We start from the raw sequence: 19101 nt of genomic DNA, 5'->3' as shown, positions 1-19101 counted from the left end.
TCCAGCTGTTGCTTGTAGGGAATAGACTGATGAAGTCAACCACAAATTATATCATAGACTAATTATAATTGTTTTACTGCAAATTGCTTTTGTTTTTTTCCCCTGAAGGAATTAATGTTTGAAAGTGCTAAAACGAAGAATGTAATAGAGGCAACAAACAAGCCTAATCTGTTTGAAAGACTAGAAGATCTGCAGAAAAGGTTTGAAACATTTTGTTTACTTAGTTAAACACAGACAACTGTGGACTTTCACTGTATTCTATTGCACTGTATCTGTGTACAGTGTTATTAATACAGAGGCCACAAGGACAGCATGGGGGAACACTGGCAGAATTAATAAAGAGTTAAAGGGTGGCTGTATTTAGATCTGTGACTGTTTGATTGTTAGATTGTTACAATGTTTCATGTTTTTCATTCCTTCCTGCACACAGCAGTGAAGAGTGACAGGATTGTTTATTGTTGCAGACTGTCCCTCTGTGAAAAGTCACTCGCTGAATATCTAGAAACCAAGCGCTTGGCTTTCCCACGTTTTTACTTTGTGTCTTCTGCAGACTTATTGGATATTCTTTCAAAAGGAACACAGCCTAAAGAGGTAAGACGATCCAGCATATTAGGTATATAAAAGGAACAAGGAACAATACTATACCAGAACAGGAAAGCTGAATTTTTACAGAAATTAACAGTTCCCATTTTAGGTGATGCTTTCTTTAGCAGTCCAAACGTTCGTCTGAGGCCTGATTCATGGAATCTCATTGCCATATTACAATGTAATACAAATAATTGGCAGTAGCTGCAGGAACAACAATATATATGCAATGAGTAAAGGCAGTGATATGGGGGGGGGGGGGTATTTTTTAATAAAAATAAAAAAATCAGAATTTCTTTAAGCATGTTCAATTCTAATTACATTTACAGTGCCGTGAAAAAGTATTTGCCCCCTGTCTGATTTTCTGCATTTTTTGCATATTTTTGACACTTAATACATATTTCATTTATTTATTAAAGAAAGTTATGCAACACCCAGTTCCCCCGTGTGAAAAAGTAATCGCCCCCTTAGACTCAATAACTGGTTACGCCACCTTTAGCAGCAATAACTGCTACCAAACGCTTCCTGTAGTTATTGATTAGTCTCTCACAGCGGCGTGGAGGAATTTTGGCCCACTCCTCCATGCAGAACTGCTTCAAGTCAGTGACATTTGCGGGTTTTCGAGCGTGAACTGCTCGTTTCAGGTCCTGCCACAACATCTCAATGGGGTTTAGGTCTGGACTTTGACTAGGCCATTCCAAAACTTTAAATTTCTTGTTCTTCAACCATTCTGATGTAGACTTGCTTGTGTGTTTCGGATCGTTGTCTTGCTGCATGACCCAGCTGCGCTTCAGCTTCAGCTCACAGACGGATGGCCTGACATTCTCCTGTAGAATTCTCTGATACAGAGCAGAATTCATGGTTCCTTCAATGATGGCAAGGCGTCCAGGTCCTGATGCAGCAAAACACCCCAAACCATGATACTACCACCACCATACTTGACCGTTGGTAAGAGGTTCTTACTGTGGAATGCAGTGTTTGGTTTTCGCCAGACATAACGGGGCCCATGTCGGCCAAAAAGTTCCACTTTTGACTCATCTGTCCATAGAACATTGTTCCAGAACTCTTGAGGATCATCCAGGTGCTTTTTGGCAAACTTGAGACGAGCATTCATGTTCCTCTTAGTGAGCAATGGTTTCCTCCTTGCTACTCTGCCATGAATCCCATTTTTGCCCAGTGTCTTTCTGATGGTGGAGTCATGAACACTGACCTTAGCCGAGGCGATAGAGGCCTGCAGATCCCTGGATGTTGTTCTAGGGTTCTTTGTGATTTCCTGGATGATTTTACGCCTTGCACTTGAAGAGATTTTGGCAGGACGGCCACTCCTGGGAAGATTCAATACTGTCCCAAACTTTCTCCATTTGGACAATATGGCTTTGACTGTGGTTCGGTGGAGCCCCAGAGCCTTAGAAATGGCTTTGTAACCCTTTCCAGACATAGGCATCAACAACTTTTTTCCGGTCTTCAGGAATTTCTTTTGTTCGTGGCATGATGTGCCTCTAGAACAGGGGTGCCCAATCCTGGTCCTGGAGGGCCAATGCCCTCCTGGTTTTTGTTAAAACTGTACACTAAATTGATTAATTGGACCAATTAAGCTTCTAATAAGGGCTTGATTGGTCCAATTAAGTAATTTAGGGTACAGTTGCTACAAAAGCCAGGAGGGACATCGGCCCTCCAGGACCAGAATTGGGCACCCCTGCTCTAGAACCTGTGTGCTGACAACTTCACTCTGATGGTAAGGGCCAAAGTTAGTCAGGTTTATATTGGGCAGGGCTGGCCCAAATCAGGCCTGGTTGTTAACCAAAGTACTCAAACAGCTGACCCTAATGATCCCTTTAATTGGGTTGAGTTAACTAACTTTTTCACACCTGAAGATTGCATGTTTGATTACCTTGCACACCAAACAAAGCACCAAACTTTGGTGTCATTTTTTCTCTCGGACTACCTCCTATATACTACTACAACCCACAAAAAGATCTGACCAAATACAATGTGAAAAATGTGCAAAAATGCAGAAAATCAGACAGGGGGCAAATACTTTTTCACGGCACTGTATATCAGTCGGTTAGTGTTAAGGGAATTTTATTTTCAGAAAATGTATTAATTAAAATGAATAAATACATTTAAAAAACTGTTTACCACTAACAAAGACATTATGTTTTAGGTTACACGGCATCTTGCCAAGCTATTTGACAATATGGCTGATCTTAAGTTTGAGGAGGATGAAAAGGAGCCAACAAAGACTGCTGTTGGGATGTACAGTAAAGAAAATGAGTATGCTTCCTTCAGTGCAAACTGCAACTGTAGTGGACAAGTAAGACTCTTTAAACAGTGTCATGAAAGAGCTTAGACTTGCTTTCAGTTTTGCTCTGGCATTGCCTTTGCCAGCCAGCCATAATATAACATGCATTACTAGATCATTTCATTTTTAAACTGCTTTTGTGTTGCCAAACAAAAGAGCATTGAGGTAGGTTTCTGCTCAATAAACAAATGTTTTGGTTAAGTCCATAGCCTTAGGACATTAGAGACAATAATGAACACAGGTAATAAAGGTTTGGGTAAGTAAACAAGACTATTTCCTTGGGAAAGGCAATGCATCAGCTTGTACCTTTCACATAAGATAGCATATTTCCATATTGAGGTGTTTATGTGAGCTGTGTGTATTTAAAAGGTTGAAACCTGGCTGAGCCGTCTGGAAGAGACCATGTGTAAAACGGTCCGTCATCATATCACCGAGGCAGTGGGGGCCTATGAGGAGAAGCCCAGGGAACAGTGGCTCTTTGACTACCCTGCTCAGGTGGCTCTCACCAGCTCTCAGGTCTGGTGGACAACAGATGTGGGCATAGCCTTCGAGAGGCTGGAAGAAGGGTTTGAAACAGCTCTGAAGGACTACAATAAGAAACAGGTGACATTGCCTATAGTACTTTTATATCCAGCATATTGACATTTACCTGCCCCACGTTTTAAAACATTTTCATTTAGGCCAAATCAATTGCATCAAGCCCTATCGCACCTATACTACTACTACTACTACTACTAATAAAAATAATTCAACACAGCATGTTTGTGCACCCTTGCTCTTCTGTGACAAATGCAGTGTGATCGTTGATATTCTTGAAGCATGTAGGACCTTGGCATTTCAGGAGGTTGATAAGTGAAGTGTATTCATATTTTGCTCTAAGAAGCATGTGAATATGTGACTTGAGAAAGAGAATCTGAACACTGCTGTTATAGAAAAAAGTAATCCTTACCAAATGAAAGGACACAATTCATGACCTGCAATGATGTAATCTTGCATTTGAAGCCCTGATAAAGATGAACAGTAAGCAACTGATGAAATAATATTAATAGTATATAATAAAGTTTGGCTGCAGAAACCCCTCTGTGATCTCTGATGGCTGTCCTAGATCTTGTTGCTCTGTTATTATTTTATTTTTAACAGCCAGACAATGCCATGTGAGTATACTAAACATAATCTCATCATTTATTTATTTTAAATGTATTGATGGATACATAAATATTTTTTTGTTTGTTTGTGTGTTTCAATAAGATCTCACAGCTTAATATACTTATTAACATGCTGTTGGGGGAGCTGACTCCAGGAGACCGGCAGAAGATCATGACCATTTGTACTATTGATGTTCATGCAAGGGATGTCGTGGCAAAGCTCATAGCTCAGAAGGTACGCTAGTTTTCTTATGGCCATGCTTTTAGCATCTTAACATACAGCAGTCCCTGTCTGAACCGGACATGTCGGGAGACGGACAAGTTGCTTATTTAAAAATAAATAAAAAATTGCACACACATGCATTAATAGTGCTCAATGTATTTAAAATGTAAATATAATTGTGCTGAAATAACATTGTGTTCTCTGTACACATTACATTATGTAAACATATAAATCTGTACAGTAGGCCTATACATTGTACAGTACAGTAGTAAAATCAAAATAATACCTTTTTACTTTAGCTTATAGGCTACCTGTAACACAAAATAAATCATGCTGCGCATTGTAGGCCTACACACTACAATGCAAAAATAGTAAAAGATCATTTTAAATTGAAGCAAAATTATTTAAGTGCATTTTCTTTTTTACCGTAGCTTTTAGTACACAATTAGCACAAAATAGATAATGGTGCCGTATTGACAGGTTATGATACTATGCAGTATCTTACATATACTGCACACACTCTACAGAAATAAATCATTTTAAAATTTACATTAACATTTTACAGTGTACATGTGTCTGCAAGTAAAACACAACTATTTAGCCTACCAGCTACTTTTGGTTTCTTTGGTATGAGTCAAACTCTTTTTTTTTGCAAAAGCAATTCAAGGTTTCAAATTATATTTTTAATTAGCCTATAGTAGTCCACATGTTGTGTTTCGAACCACCGGAGTCCATCAGTATTTCTGAAGCTTTTTGCCGTTTTCCAACCCTTCGATCGCAGTTAATTTAATCTCTGTAGAGTATGTGTTTATATGTCCTCTTTTAATCATGTACTTAATTAGAAGGTTTAGAAGCTACTTGTATCTGTTCCGTTTATGTTTTGTCCTTGCATTTCACAGTGACCTAGCATCACACTTAACTGGATATTATTGGGGGACGTACTTTATGTCGGCATAGCCAAATGTATGGCATAATGGTGTCTGTATTAGCGAGGAACTACTGTACAAAGATTAGTGACATATTTGATTTATTTATTGACTCGTCCCTGGCTTAAACCACACAAGCACCACCTAATGTGAAATAAATATACATTGTTATATACTGTATAGTATTTACTTTAAATGTTTTAATAAAAACTTATTTTAATATTGCTTTGCATACATACGTAAATGGATATGTATAAATAATATTAATTATCTGCTATAATTTGCTTGAAATCCAAATTATTGCTAAAAATGTCTCCTAACTAGACTATTTCTTGTTTTAGACATGTTTGCAAATTATTGTGTTCTGCTAGTACCAATAAATGAATTTTTACTTGTGGTTGCAATAAACAGCGATAGCATTTTAATTTTTTTGCATGTCTTCCCTCTAATCGTAATCTCGATGCTAAATATGATGTTGTTGTTTTTCTATAGGTCACCAATTCCCAAGCTTTTCCCTGGTTGTCACAGCTGAGACACCGCTGGGACGAAGACAGGAAGCACTGCTTCGCTAACATCTGCGATGCTCAGTTCCAGTATTCCTACGAGTACCTGGGCAACACGCCCCGCTTGGTGATCACACCTCTCACTGACAGGTACTTGCATGTCAAGTTCCAATTTAGCATTAGGCAAGCTGTCAAGAGAGCATTGTTTTTGCACCCAGGTTGTTCAGTTTCTGAATCCATTAATAGCTTACATGTCTTTTTTTTCTATACAATGTTGTTATGTAAAATATATTTTAATAAACATTTTAATTTGTATTCTCACACTGCAGAATCCCCACACGCTTCTCAATAGAAATCTTGCATTCCGTCATGTTACAACTTGCATTAGCATTCACCTCAAAATGTATCCCCATTATAGCATGAAAGCAAATTGCAGTTAAACAATGTATTGTATATAAGGCATCTCCATATGAATAACCTTCTTGTGTTTGTGTTATGATAGAAAAGGTATATACAGGAATATACTGTATGCATGTCGCATGTAAAAAAATACCATTATTGTATACCATTATGTCAAGGGGATTTCTTTGACTTGTTTTCTATAAAACAGATGCTACATCACCCTGACACAGTCCCTGCACCTTACTATGAGTGGGGCACCTGCAGGTCCTGCAGGAACTGGCAAGACAGAGACTACCAAAGATTTGGGGAGAGCGCTAGGCGTGATGGTGTATGTGTTCAACTGCTCCGAGCAGATGGATTACAAGGTAATTGCAAAAAATATTAATAAAACCAAGGAACAACACCTAGAACTTAGAATCTATAACTTATCAACTATATTTGCTGTAACAGTCCTACAATAAAAAGGGGTAATTAAATAAAGTATCCCACAATCATTACATTAAAATAGAAACTCCTCATTTCTGTTATAGCATTCATATGTAGTTTAACCTTCTGTGTACTTTATCAACAAGCAGTTCTGTTTGATTGCATTATCCGCTGCATGCCCAGCCAAAAATAGATATGTTCCTTCCTTTAAATGCATAAGCAGATTGTGATAAGTTACATCTAGAAACGGGCATAGCTTGGGAACACAACAGTAACTGCACTGATATTATTTAGTAGTTCGAGCACAGCTAAAATTAAACTAGATGGAGCCTGTCGTTGAGGCAGTTTCCACCATAATACCTTATCAGTTGCATTTTTCACATTTTCTCTGTGTTTTAGTCCATAGGAAATATCTACAAAGGTTTGGCTCAAACTGGTGCCTGGGGCTGCTTTGATGAATTTAACCGGATTTCAGTGGAGGTTCTGTCAGTGGTTGCCGTTCAAGTTAAAACCATACAGGATGCCATTAGAAATAAGAGAACGAGGTGAGTCCATTTGGAAATAAATGGCTAACCGCTAAACTGCGGCAAATTACTGTAATCTCTCTTGGAGGCCCTCCTCTCAAACCTCTTGTTGTCCGCAGGTTTTTATTCCTCGGAGAAGAAATTAGGCTGAAGCCATCTGTGGGGATATTTATCACCATGAATCCAGGCTATGCTGGACGAACAGAGCTCCCTGAGAATCTCAAAGCACTGTTCAGGCAAGTGTAGACTAGAGCAGCAATGCCACCTGTAGTCACAAGAGCTACTTGCACTGTGTACACAGACTGATTTTAAATAAGTACTGTACACTGAGACTTCCTCATAATAAACAGACACTCTCTCTGTGATTCCAAGTAATAATACATACTGGGCTAATTGTGTCAATCCAACATTCTTATATTTGAGAGTCCATTTATCTGCTTTATAAATATGTATCCTTGTAAAGTTTTATAAAAAATGTTATAGGCAGAAATTAAAATGAGTAATTCAGATTGTATTTACAGTGTTTCTCTCTTGGCATACGTATTCTGGTATTTTACTGTAAAATTGTACTACATTCCACCCAGTTTGACAAAGTTTCAGCAGACTTGTTTGTAATTCGTGTTTATTTCCTCGTTAGACCTTGTGCCATGGTAGTTCCTGACATAGAGCTGATCTGTGAGATCATGCTGGTAGCTGAAGGCTTCCTTGAAGCCAGGCTGCTGGCTCGCAAATTCATCACCTTGTATACACTCTGCAGGGAGCTGCTTTCAAAACAGGTATTTGGTCTTAAATCTATTATAACTGTAGCCTGCTATCCTGCGTAATTTATAGTAAATGACCCATGCTTGATGTTTGTTATACATACCTGTTTATGTAACTATGGAAAGATACCCAGTGTAAAACCAGGCTATTTGCTTGTATTATTTCACTGTAAGGGATATGGCTGTATGGTGGTAGTGTCATATATCCTACATAAAAGTATGTTTAAAGAAAGATGCGTTCGGTTTATTTTCATTGATGTACCGCCAGCCTAGTATTTATTAATTTCTGTATAGTGTTGCATTATGGATATTTGTGTCCCTATAATAGTTAGTTAATTGCAAACAAATCCCTGGAGTGTATTATTGTGCTTGGGACCCCCACCCAGCCCCTCCCAAAGTGAATTGGCAGTCAAGGAAATCAGCCAAAGCTCCAAGTTCTACTGGTGTGGTGGCATACCTGTATCTGCACTGCTTGGAACAATTGCGAGCCAATGAGTTTGACTCTCCCTCGGATTCTGGCTGGAACTGTAATGCATGCATGTGTTCCACCTTGTGGACAATTAATGCAAAAACTTGTCAACAATGCAATGCATTGACTGCTTAATAACTCAATGTTGAAAGTGTGGGGTTGTTACAGAAAATAATTTTAATTTGGATTTTTTAAACGCCTTTATCTCAACGAATGTGGTTACTGAAACCAACTCGAAGTGTTTTATTAATGCATGTTATGGAGTCACCTGGAATATTAAAGTAGATCATTGTTGCAATAAGCAGGCAATGTGCAGCTGGTCAGTACATGCTTAAACTGGATTGCCCTACCTTCCGGATTGGATTTATAGTACACTCTTGGGCATGAATAAGTTATACTAAAGAAAGCATTATTTGTGAGATTGTGTATAATGATGAGTGACTTTAATCAGTCAAGGGCATGAGGAGAAAAGGTTGTGAGTACAGGAAGAATGTTGTCACTGTTATTCATTCTGTTGTCAAACCAGTAATTATACTGTAACTTTATTAGCTTGACCTTTTAAATGAACAATGTGAGTATTCATAAGGCAGATTTACAGCTTCCTGAAGTATTTAGTGCATCCATCTTGCTGTCAGTGCAATTACTGGTTATGTGACATTTTCTTTTCTTCGCTTATATATATATATATATATATATATATATATATATATATATATATATATATATATATATATATATATATATATATAAAAAGAGAGAGAGAGAACATTTCAAAACAGTAAACAGCTCTATGTCCAAGGAGAATCAGGATCAAACTCATTCAGGATATTCATCACTAGAAACACTTAATGAAAAAGAAAAGTAATTGATAAACTGAAAAATTAGCTACAATTTTTTTGGCTTCCGCCACCTTCAGACAGCCTGGTTTAAAAAAAAAAATATATATATATATATATATATAGACACTATAGAGTTCTGTTAATAAAGTATCTAGAGAAGCACTTATCCAAATGGAATGAAACGTTTTGTAAAATAAGACATCCAATATATTCAGTACTTGGTAAATAACAAGTTAGACTTGTTGTGTAGGATTGTGATGTTCAGTAAATATCACATAGTAGTGCTGATGATATTATAATGTGTCACTCAGGATCATTATGACTGGGGTCTCCGTGCGGTGAAATCAGTCCTGGTTGTTGCAGGATCCCTGAAAAGAGGAGACAAGAGCAGACCAGAAGACCAGGTGGGTGATGATCTAATATTCTGGCTGCTTCAAGCAGCAGAAATTACCCAAAACATCCAGGGCGTGGAATAGTGCCTTCTATAATCTGCACCCAACAAGATCTCAAATGGGGTCAGCTATGTTGAAAATATAATAATGCTTAGATTATGTTCAGGCATTATCAAAGTGGTTTTAAATCTGAAATAATGATATGACTGTACAAAACACACACATCAGTGTTGAGCATCCACTTCAGATCCACTCAAGTCTAATTCATTTGTGTATTTATTGTTTATACACAACTGCAAGACTCAAAAACAATGTTAGGTCTTTTGTGGTTTGCTGAATTCTTCAACCTTGCTAATTATTTGATAGCAGGATCTGCATAATCTTTGAGTTGAGCAAAAATGTTTTAGCAGTTTGTGCTGACTTTTAGCAATGTAATCTTCACCTGTATTCTTAATATAGCAGACAGCAGCAACATTTCCTAGTTTTTTATGACCAAATATTATTTTCGATATTGTATGTATTTCTTTTTATGACTGTTTGATTAGATTCCATAAATGGTCCTAAAACTGTTAAGAGATTTGAACACACTGTGCCACCAGTGCCCAAATGGTGTAAAAGCAGTTTCTTTGGTCGATATTTTAACTGAGCACATAGTACAACAAAGTGGCCAGTTGGATCTCACAGGGAAAGTCTCACCTTTTTAATGTTTCATTTTCTGAAGGTGCTGATGCGTGCTCTAAGAGACTTTAACCTGCCAAAGATAGTTACAGATGACGTCCCCATCTTCATGGGGCTGATTGGGGATCTCTTCCCAGCTCTGAATGTCCCGAGGAAGAGGGACATGGAGTTTGAACAGATGGTGAGGCAGTCCACCCTGGATCTCTGTCTGCAGCCAGAGGAGAGCTTCATCCTCAAAGTAAGAGCTCTATCACACCCCTGTCACAATATCGCTCTGAAGAATTGCAGTCCTGTCATCTCGCTCATAGCACATGCAGTTTTGCATGAGGACACCTGGGAAATGGCTTTGTGTCCTGAAGGCTTGTCATTGAGGTCAGACAAAAAGCAAAAAAAAAAAACATTAACTAGCATTACCACCCTTTCAAAGTGAATATTTTTGCAGGTATGTAACAGCTAAAGGTCTCATCGATCCATCTTTTCTGGCAACTGTAGAGCCAGTGGAAGGTTTGTTGATTTATCAAAGGCTGTCAAATGTCATTAGTTGCTATTATAACATGTCAAGAATGCCTTTAAAGATAAAGAGGAAGGATTGCTTTAGCCTTCAGAAGTTCAGCAAGTATCTGCAGGAGTGTTCGATAAATATTCTTCTCCAACAGCTTCAACTAAATTACCATTAAAAATCTAATTCACCTTTGCCATAATATGTGCGCTTTTCACTTAGGAAAATCTTAAACCAACTCAATAATAGCAATATATACTTGACAAGATATATTGAATTTTGTATCCACCTGGAATTATTTTATTAGCACTGTGTACTTTAATTATCGTGTGTGGTGGTTTGCAAAACATTATTCCCCCTTAGGAAATAAATAAATAAATGAATGATACCACATTATCTGCCTATAAAACTGCTGCCCCTGTTTTTTTTGCTCATCAGGTGGTTCAGCTGGAGGAGCTGTTGGCGGTCCGCCATTCAGTGTTTGTGGTGGGAAATGCTGGTACAGGAAAAAGTGAGGTAGGCGAAAGTGTATAGGCTATCGGAAGGGGGCTACAAAGTTATTTGAACAGAATTTGATGTGGTTTAATCAAAAGCTGGAATAAGAAAGACATTACACACTCAAGCAATATCTTTTTTTTATTTTTTGGAGCTCTTGCTTAGTTACTTATTTTACAGGATATAATAAAAAGGATTTTACTTTTGTTATTAAATAACACCTCTTTTCTCCCCTCAGATTTTAAAAACCCTTAACAAGACTTACACGAATTTGAAGAGGAAACCTGTCTGGAATGACCTCAATCCAAAAGCTGTCATTACAGATGAGCTGTTCGGGGTTATACATCCAGCTACAAGGGAGTGGAAAGATGGCAAGTATAAGATAACCATGATTAATCTGTCCTTTTTTTTTTTTTTTTTTTTTTTTAAATGTAGTCGTCGCCAATGATTTTTTTTTTTTTTACCCCAGTTTTCTCCCCAATTTGGAATGCCCAATTGTTATTTGTATCCCGGTTCACCGCTGCAACCCCTTGGGGGCTCGGGAAACGGAGGCTGGAACACGCGTCCTCTGAAACGTGTTCCTGCCAACGTCATTTCTCGCACTGCAGATCCACAGCAAGGCCACCAGACCTATAGTCCCAGAGGACAACACAGATCTGATGGCTCCACTGCAGAACCGCAGGCACCCTACTGGTTACAGGGGTTGCTGGTGCACGGTGAATTGTGGATTCCCCTGCCAACCTAAACTCTCCCTACCCAGGCAGCGCTCGGCCAATTGTGCGCTGCCCTCTAGGAACCCCCGGTCACGGTCGGCAGCGACATAGCTTGGATTCGAACCTGCGATCTTCAGGCTAAGGGCGAATCCTGCACTCCACGCAGAGCGCCTTTACTGGATGCGCCACTCGGGAGCCCCTAGGCTCTCCTTTTTAAAAACAGTATAGTATATGATAGAACTGCTGTATATAAACTCTACAGTCTCTGTTTTTGCAGGACTTTTATCATGTCTCATGCGAGAGCAGGCAAATATTTCACATCATGGGCCAAAGTGGATTGTATTAGATGGAGATATAGACCCTATGTGGATTGAGTCACTTAACACTGTCATGGATGACAACAAGGTGAGATGTGGCAGTTCTTTATGGTATTCATAGTGCAATAACCAATACCAATGTATTATCCATTATAAAATACATGCTCATCCAGAGGTAGACATGGTGGTAAAAATGCATTTTCCATTCAGTTATTTGTATTTACAATTGTTTCTTTAGGTACTGACACTTGCCAGCAATGAACGCATTCCCCTTACTCCAACCATGAGGCTAGTGTTTGAAATAAGTCATCTGAGAACAGCAACTCCAGCCACTGTCTCCAGAGCAGGCATTCTGTATGTTAATCCCCAGGACCTTGGGTGGAATCCGTGAGTCATTTTATTAATACTGGCTGAATGGTAAATGTCATGGCGTTTAATTGATAGTGTCTAGAAAATAACTAACAAAAAGAGGCTGTGAATTAAATCGCTTGCTTTATTGAGATGTGAAAATCAATTTACTTATCTCTTTTTAGCACTAACTTATTATTAATACCAATTTATTTTGTTATTTTTATGAAGAACAAAATAATTTGGATAAAGTACTGTGTATAAGAAAGAAAAAAACTTAACACAAAAAAGGGGAGCAGTGATGCTGTTCATGCTAATAAGAAGATGCATTTTAAAATCTTGGTTAGCGCTCTATTAAAAATGGATTGTAAGCCCTACACACAAGTCCTTTGTGACAGAGATTACCAGTGATAGATGTTACAACCTGTTTCAAAAATCCGATCCCAACTTGCATTAATGCTAGAGTATTAATGGATAGGTACTTTAACCAGAAAAATTACAGAATATAGCTACATTACCCTCTAGCAACTGAAATTTCATTCAATGTCAATTTATTGTTAATTTAAAGTGATTAATGAAATTATCAACATTGGTAAGTGTTTATAAAGTAGGTAACCATTAACATTTAGATTGTGAGGTGTTTTTTAGATTGTGAGGTGTTACGCTTGGCGCCAATCTTTGTCATATAGAACATAATTATAATTAGGGCTTCTGATTTTCGGTTTTAACTGATAAAACCGATAAAACACCCCCGATACAAAAAAGTGAAATCGGTGGATAGCCAATAAACACCAGAAAACACCGGGAAAACTGTGGAAATGGTTAATCTATTCACGTTGACTTTACCCTTTTCCCATTAAAAAATAAAGCCTACTACAAAAATAATAACAAATACATTTCTCAGTGCTGCTGGGCAATGTCCCGCCTTCCTGACTTGCATCTATCAGTGATTTGTTCTCAATACTTTAAACCCGCCCCAACTGAATGACAGCACATTCCTACATTTCTATTGGACACAACGCTTGCGAGATTTAAAATTAGATCACAATCAGGATGGAGGCTTGTTAGCGGGATTTCAAGCTGTATTACAGTTAAGATACAGAGGATTTAAAAAATGTCTACACACAAAAACCCCAGAAGAATGTGCCCGTGACCATAGGGATTTCGTTGTGGAAGACAGCAAAGGAAAGAAGGTACAATTTTTAAGTGTGCAAGTACTGTCTAGTTACTATACATATTTTGACACACAAAAAAAAACAAAACAAAAAAAAACGCTCAAGCATTTTGGAAAGTAACCGAAAACACTAATTTCATACAGTATATCAAAAACGAAAGCCCCGAAAAAAAACGATTTACATAAAACTTGAAAATAGCTAAAAATAAGCACAGAAAAATACAATTAATAAAACCTGAAAAACAGAAGTCCTCATTATAATGTATGTCTCTATTTGTATTGCATCTGGTTTATTGCATCTGGTCATTCCAGATCCTTGAAGCTAGGATTACATATCCCTGTTTGCCTTAATTACTTTAGTGATGACAGAACCATAGGTCAAGTACACTCTCTGGTCTTTGCCACTGTAATAACGGTGAATGTTGATTAACTGCTTTCATAATAACGCGTATAAACAGTTATACCTTGTAAATGAGGCTTGGTCTGATTTCACCTATGGATATGTCAATGGGTTATCTGGTGTTGAAGAAGGTTTTGCTTGTGCTTTAAGGGTCACCCAAAGATCGTGCTGCACTCTAATGATAAAAAGATGTTTTCGCTATGGAAAATATTAAAATAAAATCACTGCCAAAAGGTTTGCTTCCAGGTAAATAGGTGTCAGATTGTGGCAAAGTGGTAGATTGGTAGCAGGTGGATATCAGGTGCTGTGCGGATGCAGTAATTCCAATAACAAACAACAAAGTACGGGTGAAATGAGGGTTTTAATGATTAGAAATCCAATTGTCTGATGACCAGCCAGCAAACAATAATGAGCTGGCAATACACAGCAATGTGTATTGCACAGTAATGAAAAAGGGTTGCAGTCCCGCAAACAATAAACACGGTACAAAACACACACAATTAGACACTCACGATCACAGGTCCAAAGTGAGTGCTCTCAGTGCTTGTGGTGAAGTACAGTATTACGTGCTATTGGTGAAAACAAGTGCTGTGGTGATCCGGCTTTGTGCTGGCCCCTGGCGACAGCTCCGGATTTGTGTTTAGCGGTCTAGTGCTATTTAACAAAAAAACACAGACAGTTAATAATCAGAAAAATACCAACAAAACACTCACAAACTCTTTATTTTTATTTTGGGGATATCTCCCGGTCCTTCCAGTCTCCTCATATCTCTGAAACCCAAGCGAAGGAAAAGATTTACAATTCTCCGGCCCCTTTTATGCGATTTATGCATGACCCCTTGGTAAACGATTGCAGCTGACTCTATTGCCTGCAGCTACTACCTCGTTTACCTTCCAGGTCAATACTTTACTGCATTGGAGTCTCGCCTTTTTCCAGGCTGACTGACTTCCCGGCCCAGGGAATGAACTGTCAGGCCAACCTGTCCAAAGCCTTTCCCTTTCGCTACTTGGTGCCCTCACAGGTTGAGAGGGAGATTTACAACCAGAACTCATTATATTTCCATCACACAGATATATATACCTTATAATGTATGGGTTGTGGTCAGGTATGAGAACTTTTTTATTTGATTTGATCTATTTTCCCATAGGTATGTAGCCAGTTGGATCGACACAAGGAGTCAGCAGTCAGAAAAGGCCAATCTAACCATCCTGTTTGACAAGTATGTTCCTCCGTGTCTGGAGCTACTGAGGTCAAACGTTAAAACCATCACTCCTATTCCTGAAAACAGCATGGTGCAGGTATAAAATCATGAAGCTGTTAACGTGTTATAGTTAAGACAGTGAAACAAAGAAACCCCAAGTCATGCTATTACAATGTATAGTCATATTACTGACTGACTGACTAACATGTATGGACATTCTGTAAGTAATGCCAGTGTTTTACCTCCTCACAGACTCTTTGCTCATTGCTGGACTGTCTCTTAACACCAGAGAATGTGCTCCCTGACTCCCCTCGAGAGCTGTATGAGGTTTATTTCTCCTTCGCCTGCATTTGGGCTTTCGGTGGAGCTGTCTATCAAGATCAGGTATGTAACAAACAAAACTTTTGAAATGTTTACTAACAAAATTGAACACATGAGAAATTTAGAGAAGACCATATGTATACAACTATATTTGATAGAAAGAAGACAAGCGCTGAATTGACAACAGAACTTGCAGAAGGCAGAGGTGTCGTTGTCCATCAAATCAACAGTATGAATGTCACTCTTGAAATCAGGACTTAAAGGATGTGTTGCATTAAGAATACCTCTGTTAAGACATTGGACTATGGAACAATGGTCAAAGGTGCTTTGGACTGTTGATGGATGGACAACGACACCTGTGCCTTCTGCTAGTTCTGCTGTCAATTCAACGTTTGTCTTCTTTCTATTCCTTAAGGATACTATCGTCAAGTATTGCTCATCCTTGTTAGACAGCTTTTTGGGTCTTCCAGTCCTGGGTTTATCAATTACAGATGATGTTTTTCTGTACTTGTTGATTATGTTTTGGATACCACACCTTGAAAATCAAGTAATGCGAGTCATTACACTCAATGTTTTTCCTTCTTTATGCAAGTCAAAGTTGTTATAGTAGAAAACAGTAGTGGAGGCTTTGAGTAAATTGTTGATGTGCATAATGCATCACAGTAGAAAAATGCAGCATGTCTAAGACTTTATATATACACCAGAAATCATATTATATAATACATTATATAACACATTATTCTGCAAATAGTATTGCCTATTAGATTAATAACATGACTGTTATATTTTCTATGAATACCTACTGATATTATTTATATATGTTGTAGCTCAAATCCGTTTACAGCAATATTAATAAGAAAGCAACATATGTGTGATCTGCTTGGATACTGTTTGGGTGTATTTTTGGTGTTCGTGGAATGATGTTTTTATTTTCATCCCTTTTCAGCTAATTGACTATCGAGCTGAATTCAGTCAGTGGTGGACCAAAGAGATGAAAACTGTCAAATTTCCATCCCAGGGCACGGTTTTTGATTACTATCTTGACCCACAGACCAGGAAATTCTTACACTGGAATGATAAAGTACCTGCATTTGTGATGGAGCCAGAAGCATCACTGCAGGTGATACAACAGTCAATGAAGTATTGTTCAGGTCTCGCTTCATTGCAGGGTTTAGAAAGTTATGCACAAACAAAACTGTTTCTGAAAGTGCACCATCCAGTTAGTTCTAAAGAGGAGTTCAGATTGAAATGTTCAGGTTGTGTGTCTGTGATTCCAGGCAGTGCTGGTACACACGTCAGAAACGACTCGCCTGAGGTACTTCATGGACCTGCTTCTGGAAAGAGGGAAGCCGGTGATGTTGGCGGGGAATGCTGGTGTTGGAAAGACAGCACTGGTGGGAGACAGAATGGGGGGCCTCTCTGAAGAATACATGGTCTCTAATGTACCACTGAACTATTACACCACCTCAGCTGTGCTGCAAAGTGCGTGCAGAATACTTCATAACACTTATATTTGTTTTGCTAATACATCCTAACTGGGATTTTGAGGAAGAATTTGAGATTATGGGGTTGATTTGAACAACCTAATTCCAGCGGGGATAAACCACAGCTGGATTATAATTTTTTTTCTACTGTTGTTTTTCATGGTATTGTAGAAGTGGCCCTATATCTTGAACATCACATGTGCTCTGCTGTAGTAGTTACAAAAAATAAAAAATAAACATTTTGGGGAATTTGCTCATTTTTAACAGTACCAGAAATTACTCATTTTCTGTAATTCGGTCAGTCCCGTTATGCTTTGTTTTTTCTTTAGACAGTGCTGTGTCAAATGAAAAGACTCTCTCTATTTTGTTCAGAGGTTCTTGAGAAGCCCTTGGAGAAGAAGGCTGGACGTAACTATGGTCCTCCGGGAAACAAGAAGCTGATTTATTTTATTGATGACTTGAACATGCCAGCTGTAGACGCCTATGGAACAGTTCAGGCTCACACTCTCATTCGACAGCACATGGACTACAAGCATTGGTAGGGTTTCGTTCACTTATTCATTTACTTACTGTATTTGTACTGTTTTCTCAGGTGGGTAAACTGTACACCTAATCTCACTGGGAATGGTCGGTGCGCCCACCTAAATATTGGAATGTGATCAACTAAATAGAAACTATGTTTAAACTATGCATTGTGATTTTTATTTTTTTGTGCCCCCCCACCCCAAAGGTATGACAGACAGAAGTTAACTCTTAAAGAAATTCACAAGTGTCAGTATGTTGCCTGTATGAATCCAACTGCTGGTAGCTTCACTATCAATTCTCGCCTACAGGTATGGATATAACTCTAAAAATGTATTTATTTAATTGTATTTTATATTAAAGGGTTGATTTTGATCAACTTGTACTCAGCTATGATAAGCAATACTCAATAGAGTTTGTGGTGGTAAACATTCATCATTCATCACCTGGCAATATAGAGGAAAATCAGGCTAGTAAAACACAAAATGAAACATCAGTTTTGATTGTTTTTCACTTGGAGTTCGATGCCATCTGCTGGCAACAAATGGTAATTGGATAAATGACCACTTTTCATTTTATAAAATAACAATTTACACATTAACCAGAGATAAAATAGATTTTATTATTATTATTATTATTATTATTATTATTATTATTATTATTATTATTATTACTACAACAGAATACATGTTTGCTTGTTTATCCTGACAGAGACATTTCACAGTGTTTGCAGTGAACTTCCCCTCTGCTGATGCTCTGGAAGCAATCTACAGCCAGATCCTGAACTTCCACTTCCAGCAGTTTGCTTTCAACCCAGCTGTTGTGAGAACAGGCTCCACTGTGGTCCAGGCAGCCATCTGGCTCCATCAAAAAATGGTTCAAAACTTTCTGCCGACTGCTATCAAATTCCATTACATCTTCAACCTGAGGGACCTCTCTAACATCTTTCAGGTACAAAGCTATATTTATGGTTGGTAAGAATGGTGTTTGTTACCCAACTGATCTTAAAGAACATCTATATTGAAGCAGTCTTGTCCAGTAGTGCTTTGAATCCTAACTCGGTGTGTGATCTTGGGATAGTCATTCACTTTGTTACCTTGTACCTCGACTCAACTGCAAAAAAAAATAAAAAATGAAGAAAACCACCTGGAAACAAGATTGCAATAAGACTGCCTCAGTTAATCATGACATTTCACATATGAGATAGACTGGTATGACACATAGCAGTCTGAATGGTACTGCATGCCTCTTGTTTCTTGTCATGTGTTACTGCTTATTGATAACAAGCCCCAGAAAGATGTACTGCTGATCACAGAATAATCAAATGCATGTATTTGTATCTGTGTAGCTGGAGGTCCATCAGACTTCAATACCGTATCATCAGGACAGCTCACGTTTGCACAACAGAGTATATCTATACTGCCCATAAGAAACTAAGGGGATAGTCACCTG

General features: G+C 38.2%; 1 protein-coding gene across 1 annotated transcript in view; it reads left to right on the top strand.

Annotated features, from left to right (window-relative positions):
- Positions 1-19101, top strand: part of LOC117399496 (dynein axonemal heavy chain 11-like) — a 79959-nt gene that overhangs the window by 23609 nt on the left and 37249 nt on the right. Inside the window, exons 27-49 of the mRNA XM_059021940.1 lie at positions 109-200; positions 465-591; positions 2750-2899; positions 3257-3490; positions 4136-4267; positions 5674-5834; positions 6295-6451; positions 6912-7057; positions 7156-7272; positions 7674-7812; positions 9417-9509; positions 10219-10413; positions 11113-11190; positions 11408-11540; positions 12160-12287; positions 12438-12586; positions 15269-15419; positions 15575-15706; positions 16590-16763; positions 16921-17125; positions 17500-17665; positions 17858-17960; positions 18361-18600. Coding sequence (XP_058877923.1) covers positions 109-200; positions 465-591; positions 2750-2899; positions 3257-3490; positions 4136-4267; positions 5674-5834; positions 6295-6451; positions 6912-7057; positions 7156-7272; positions 7674-7812; positions 9417-9509; positions 10219-10413; positions 11113-11190; positions 11408-11540; positions 12160-12287; positions 12438-12586; positions 15269-15419; positions 15575-15706; positions 16590-16763; positions 16921-17125; positions 17500-17665; positions 17858-17960; positions 18361-18600 — 3402 coding nt within the window. The remainder of the gene's footprint in view (positions 1-108; positions 201-464; positions 592-2749; positions 2900-3256; positions 3491-4135; positions 4268-5673; positions 5835-6294; positions 6452-6911; positions 7058-7155; positions 7273-7673; positions 7813-9416; positions 9510-10218; positions 10414-11112; positions 11191-11407; positions 11541-12159; positions 12288-12437; positions 12587-15268; positions 15420-15574; positions 15707-16589; positions 16764-16920; positions 17126-17499; positions 17666-17857; positions 17961-18360; positions 18601-19101) is intronic.

The sequence above is a fragment of the Acipenser ruthenus genome, chromosome 4 (assembly GCF_902713425.1).
Source record: "Acipenser ruthenus chromosome 4, fAciRut3.2 maternal haplotype, whole genome shotgun sequence".
Classification (NCBI taxonomy): domain Eukaryota; kingdom Metazoa; phylum Chordata; class Actinopteri; order Acipenseriformes; family Acipenseridae; genus Acipenser; species Acipenser ruthenus.
The sequence above is the reverse complement of the archived record's forward strand: the minus strand, read 5'-3'. Positions and strand labels throughout refer to the sequence as shown.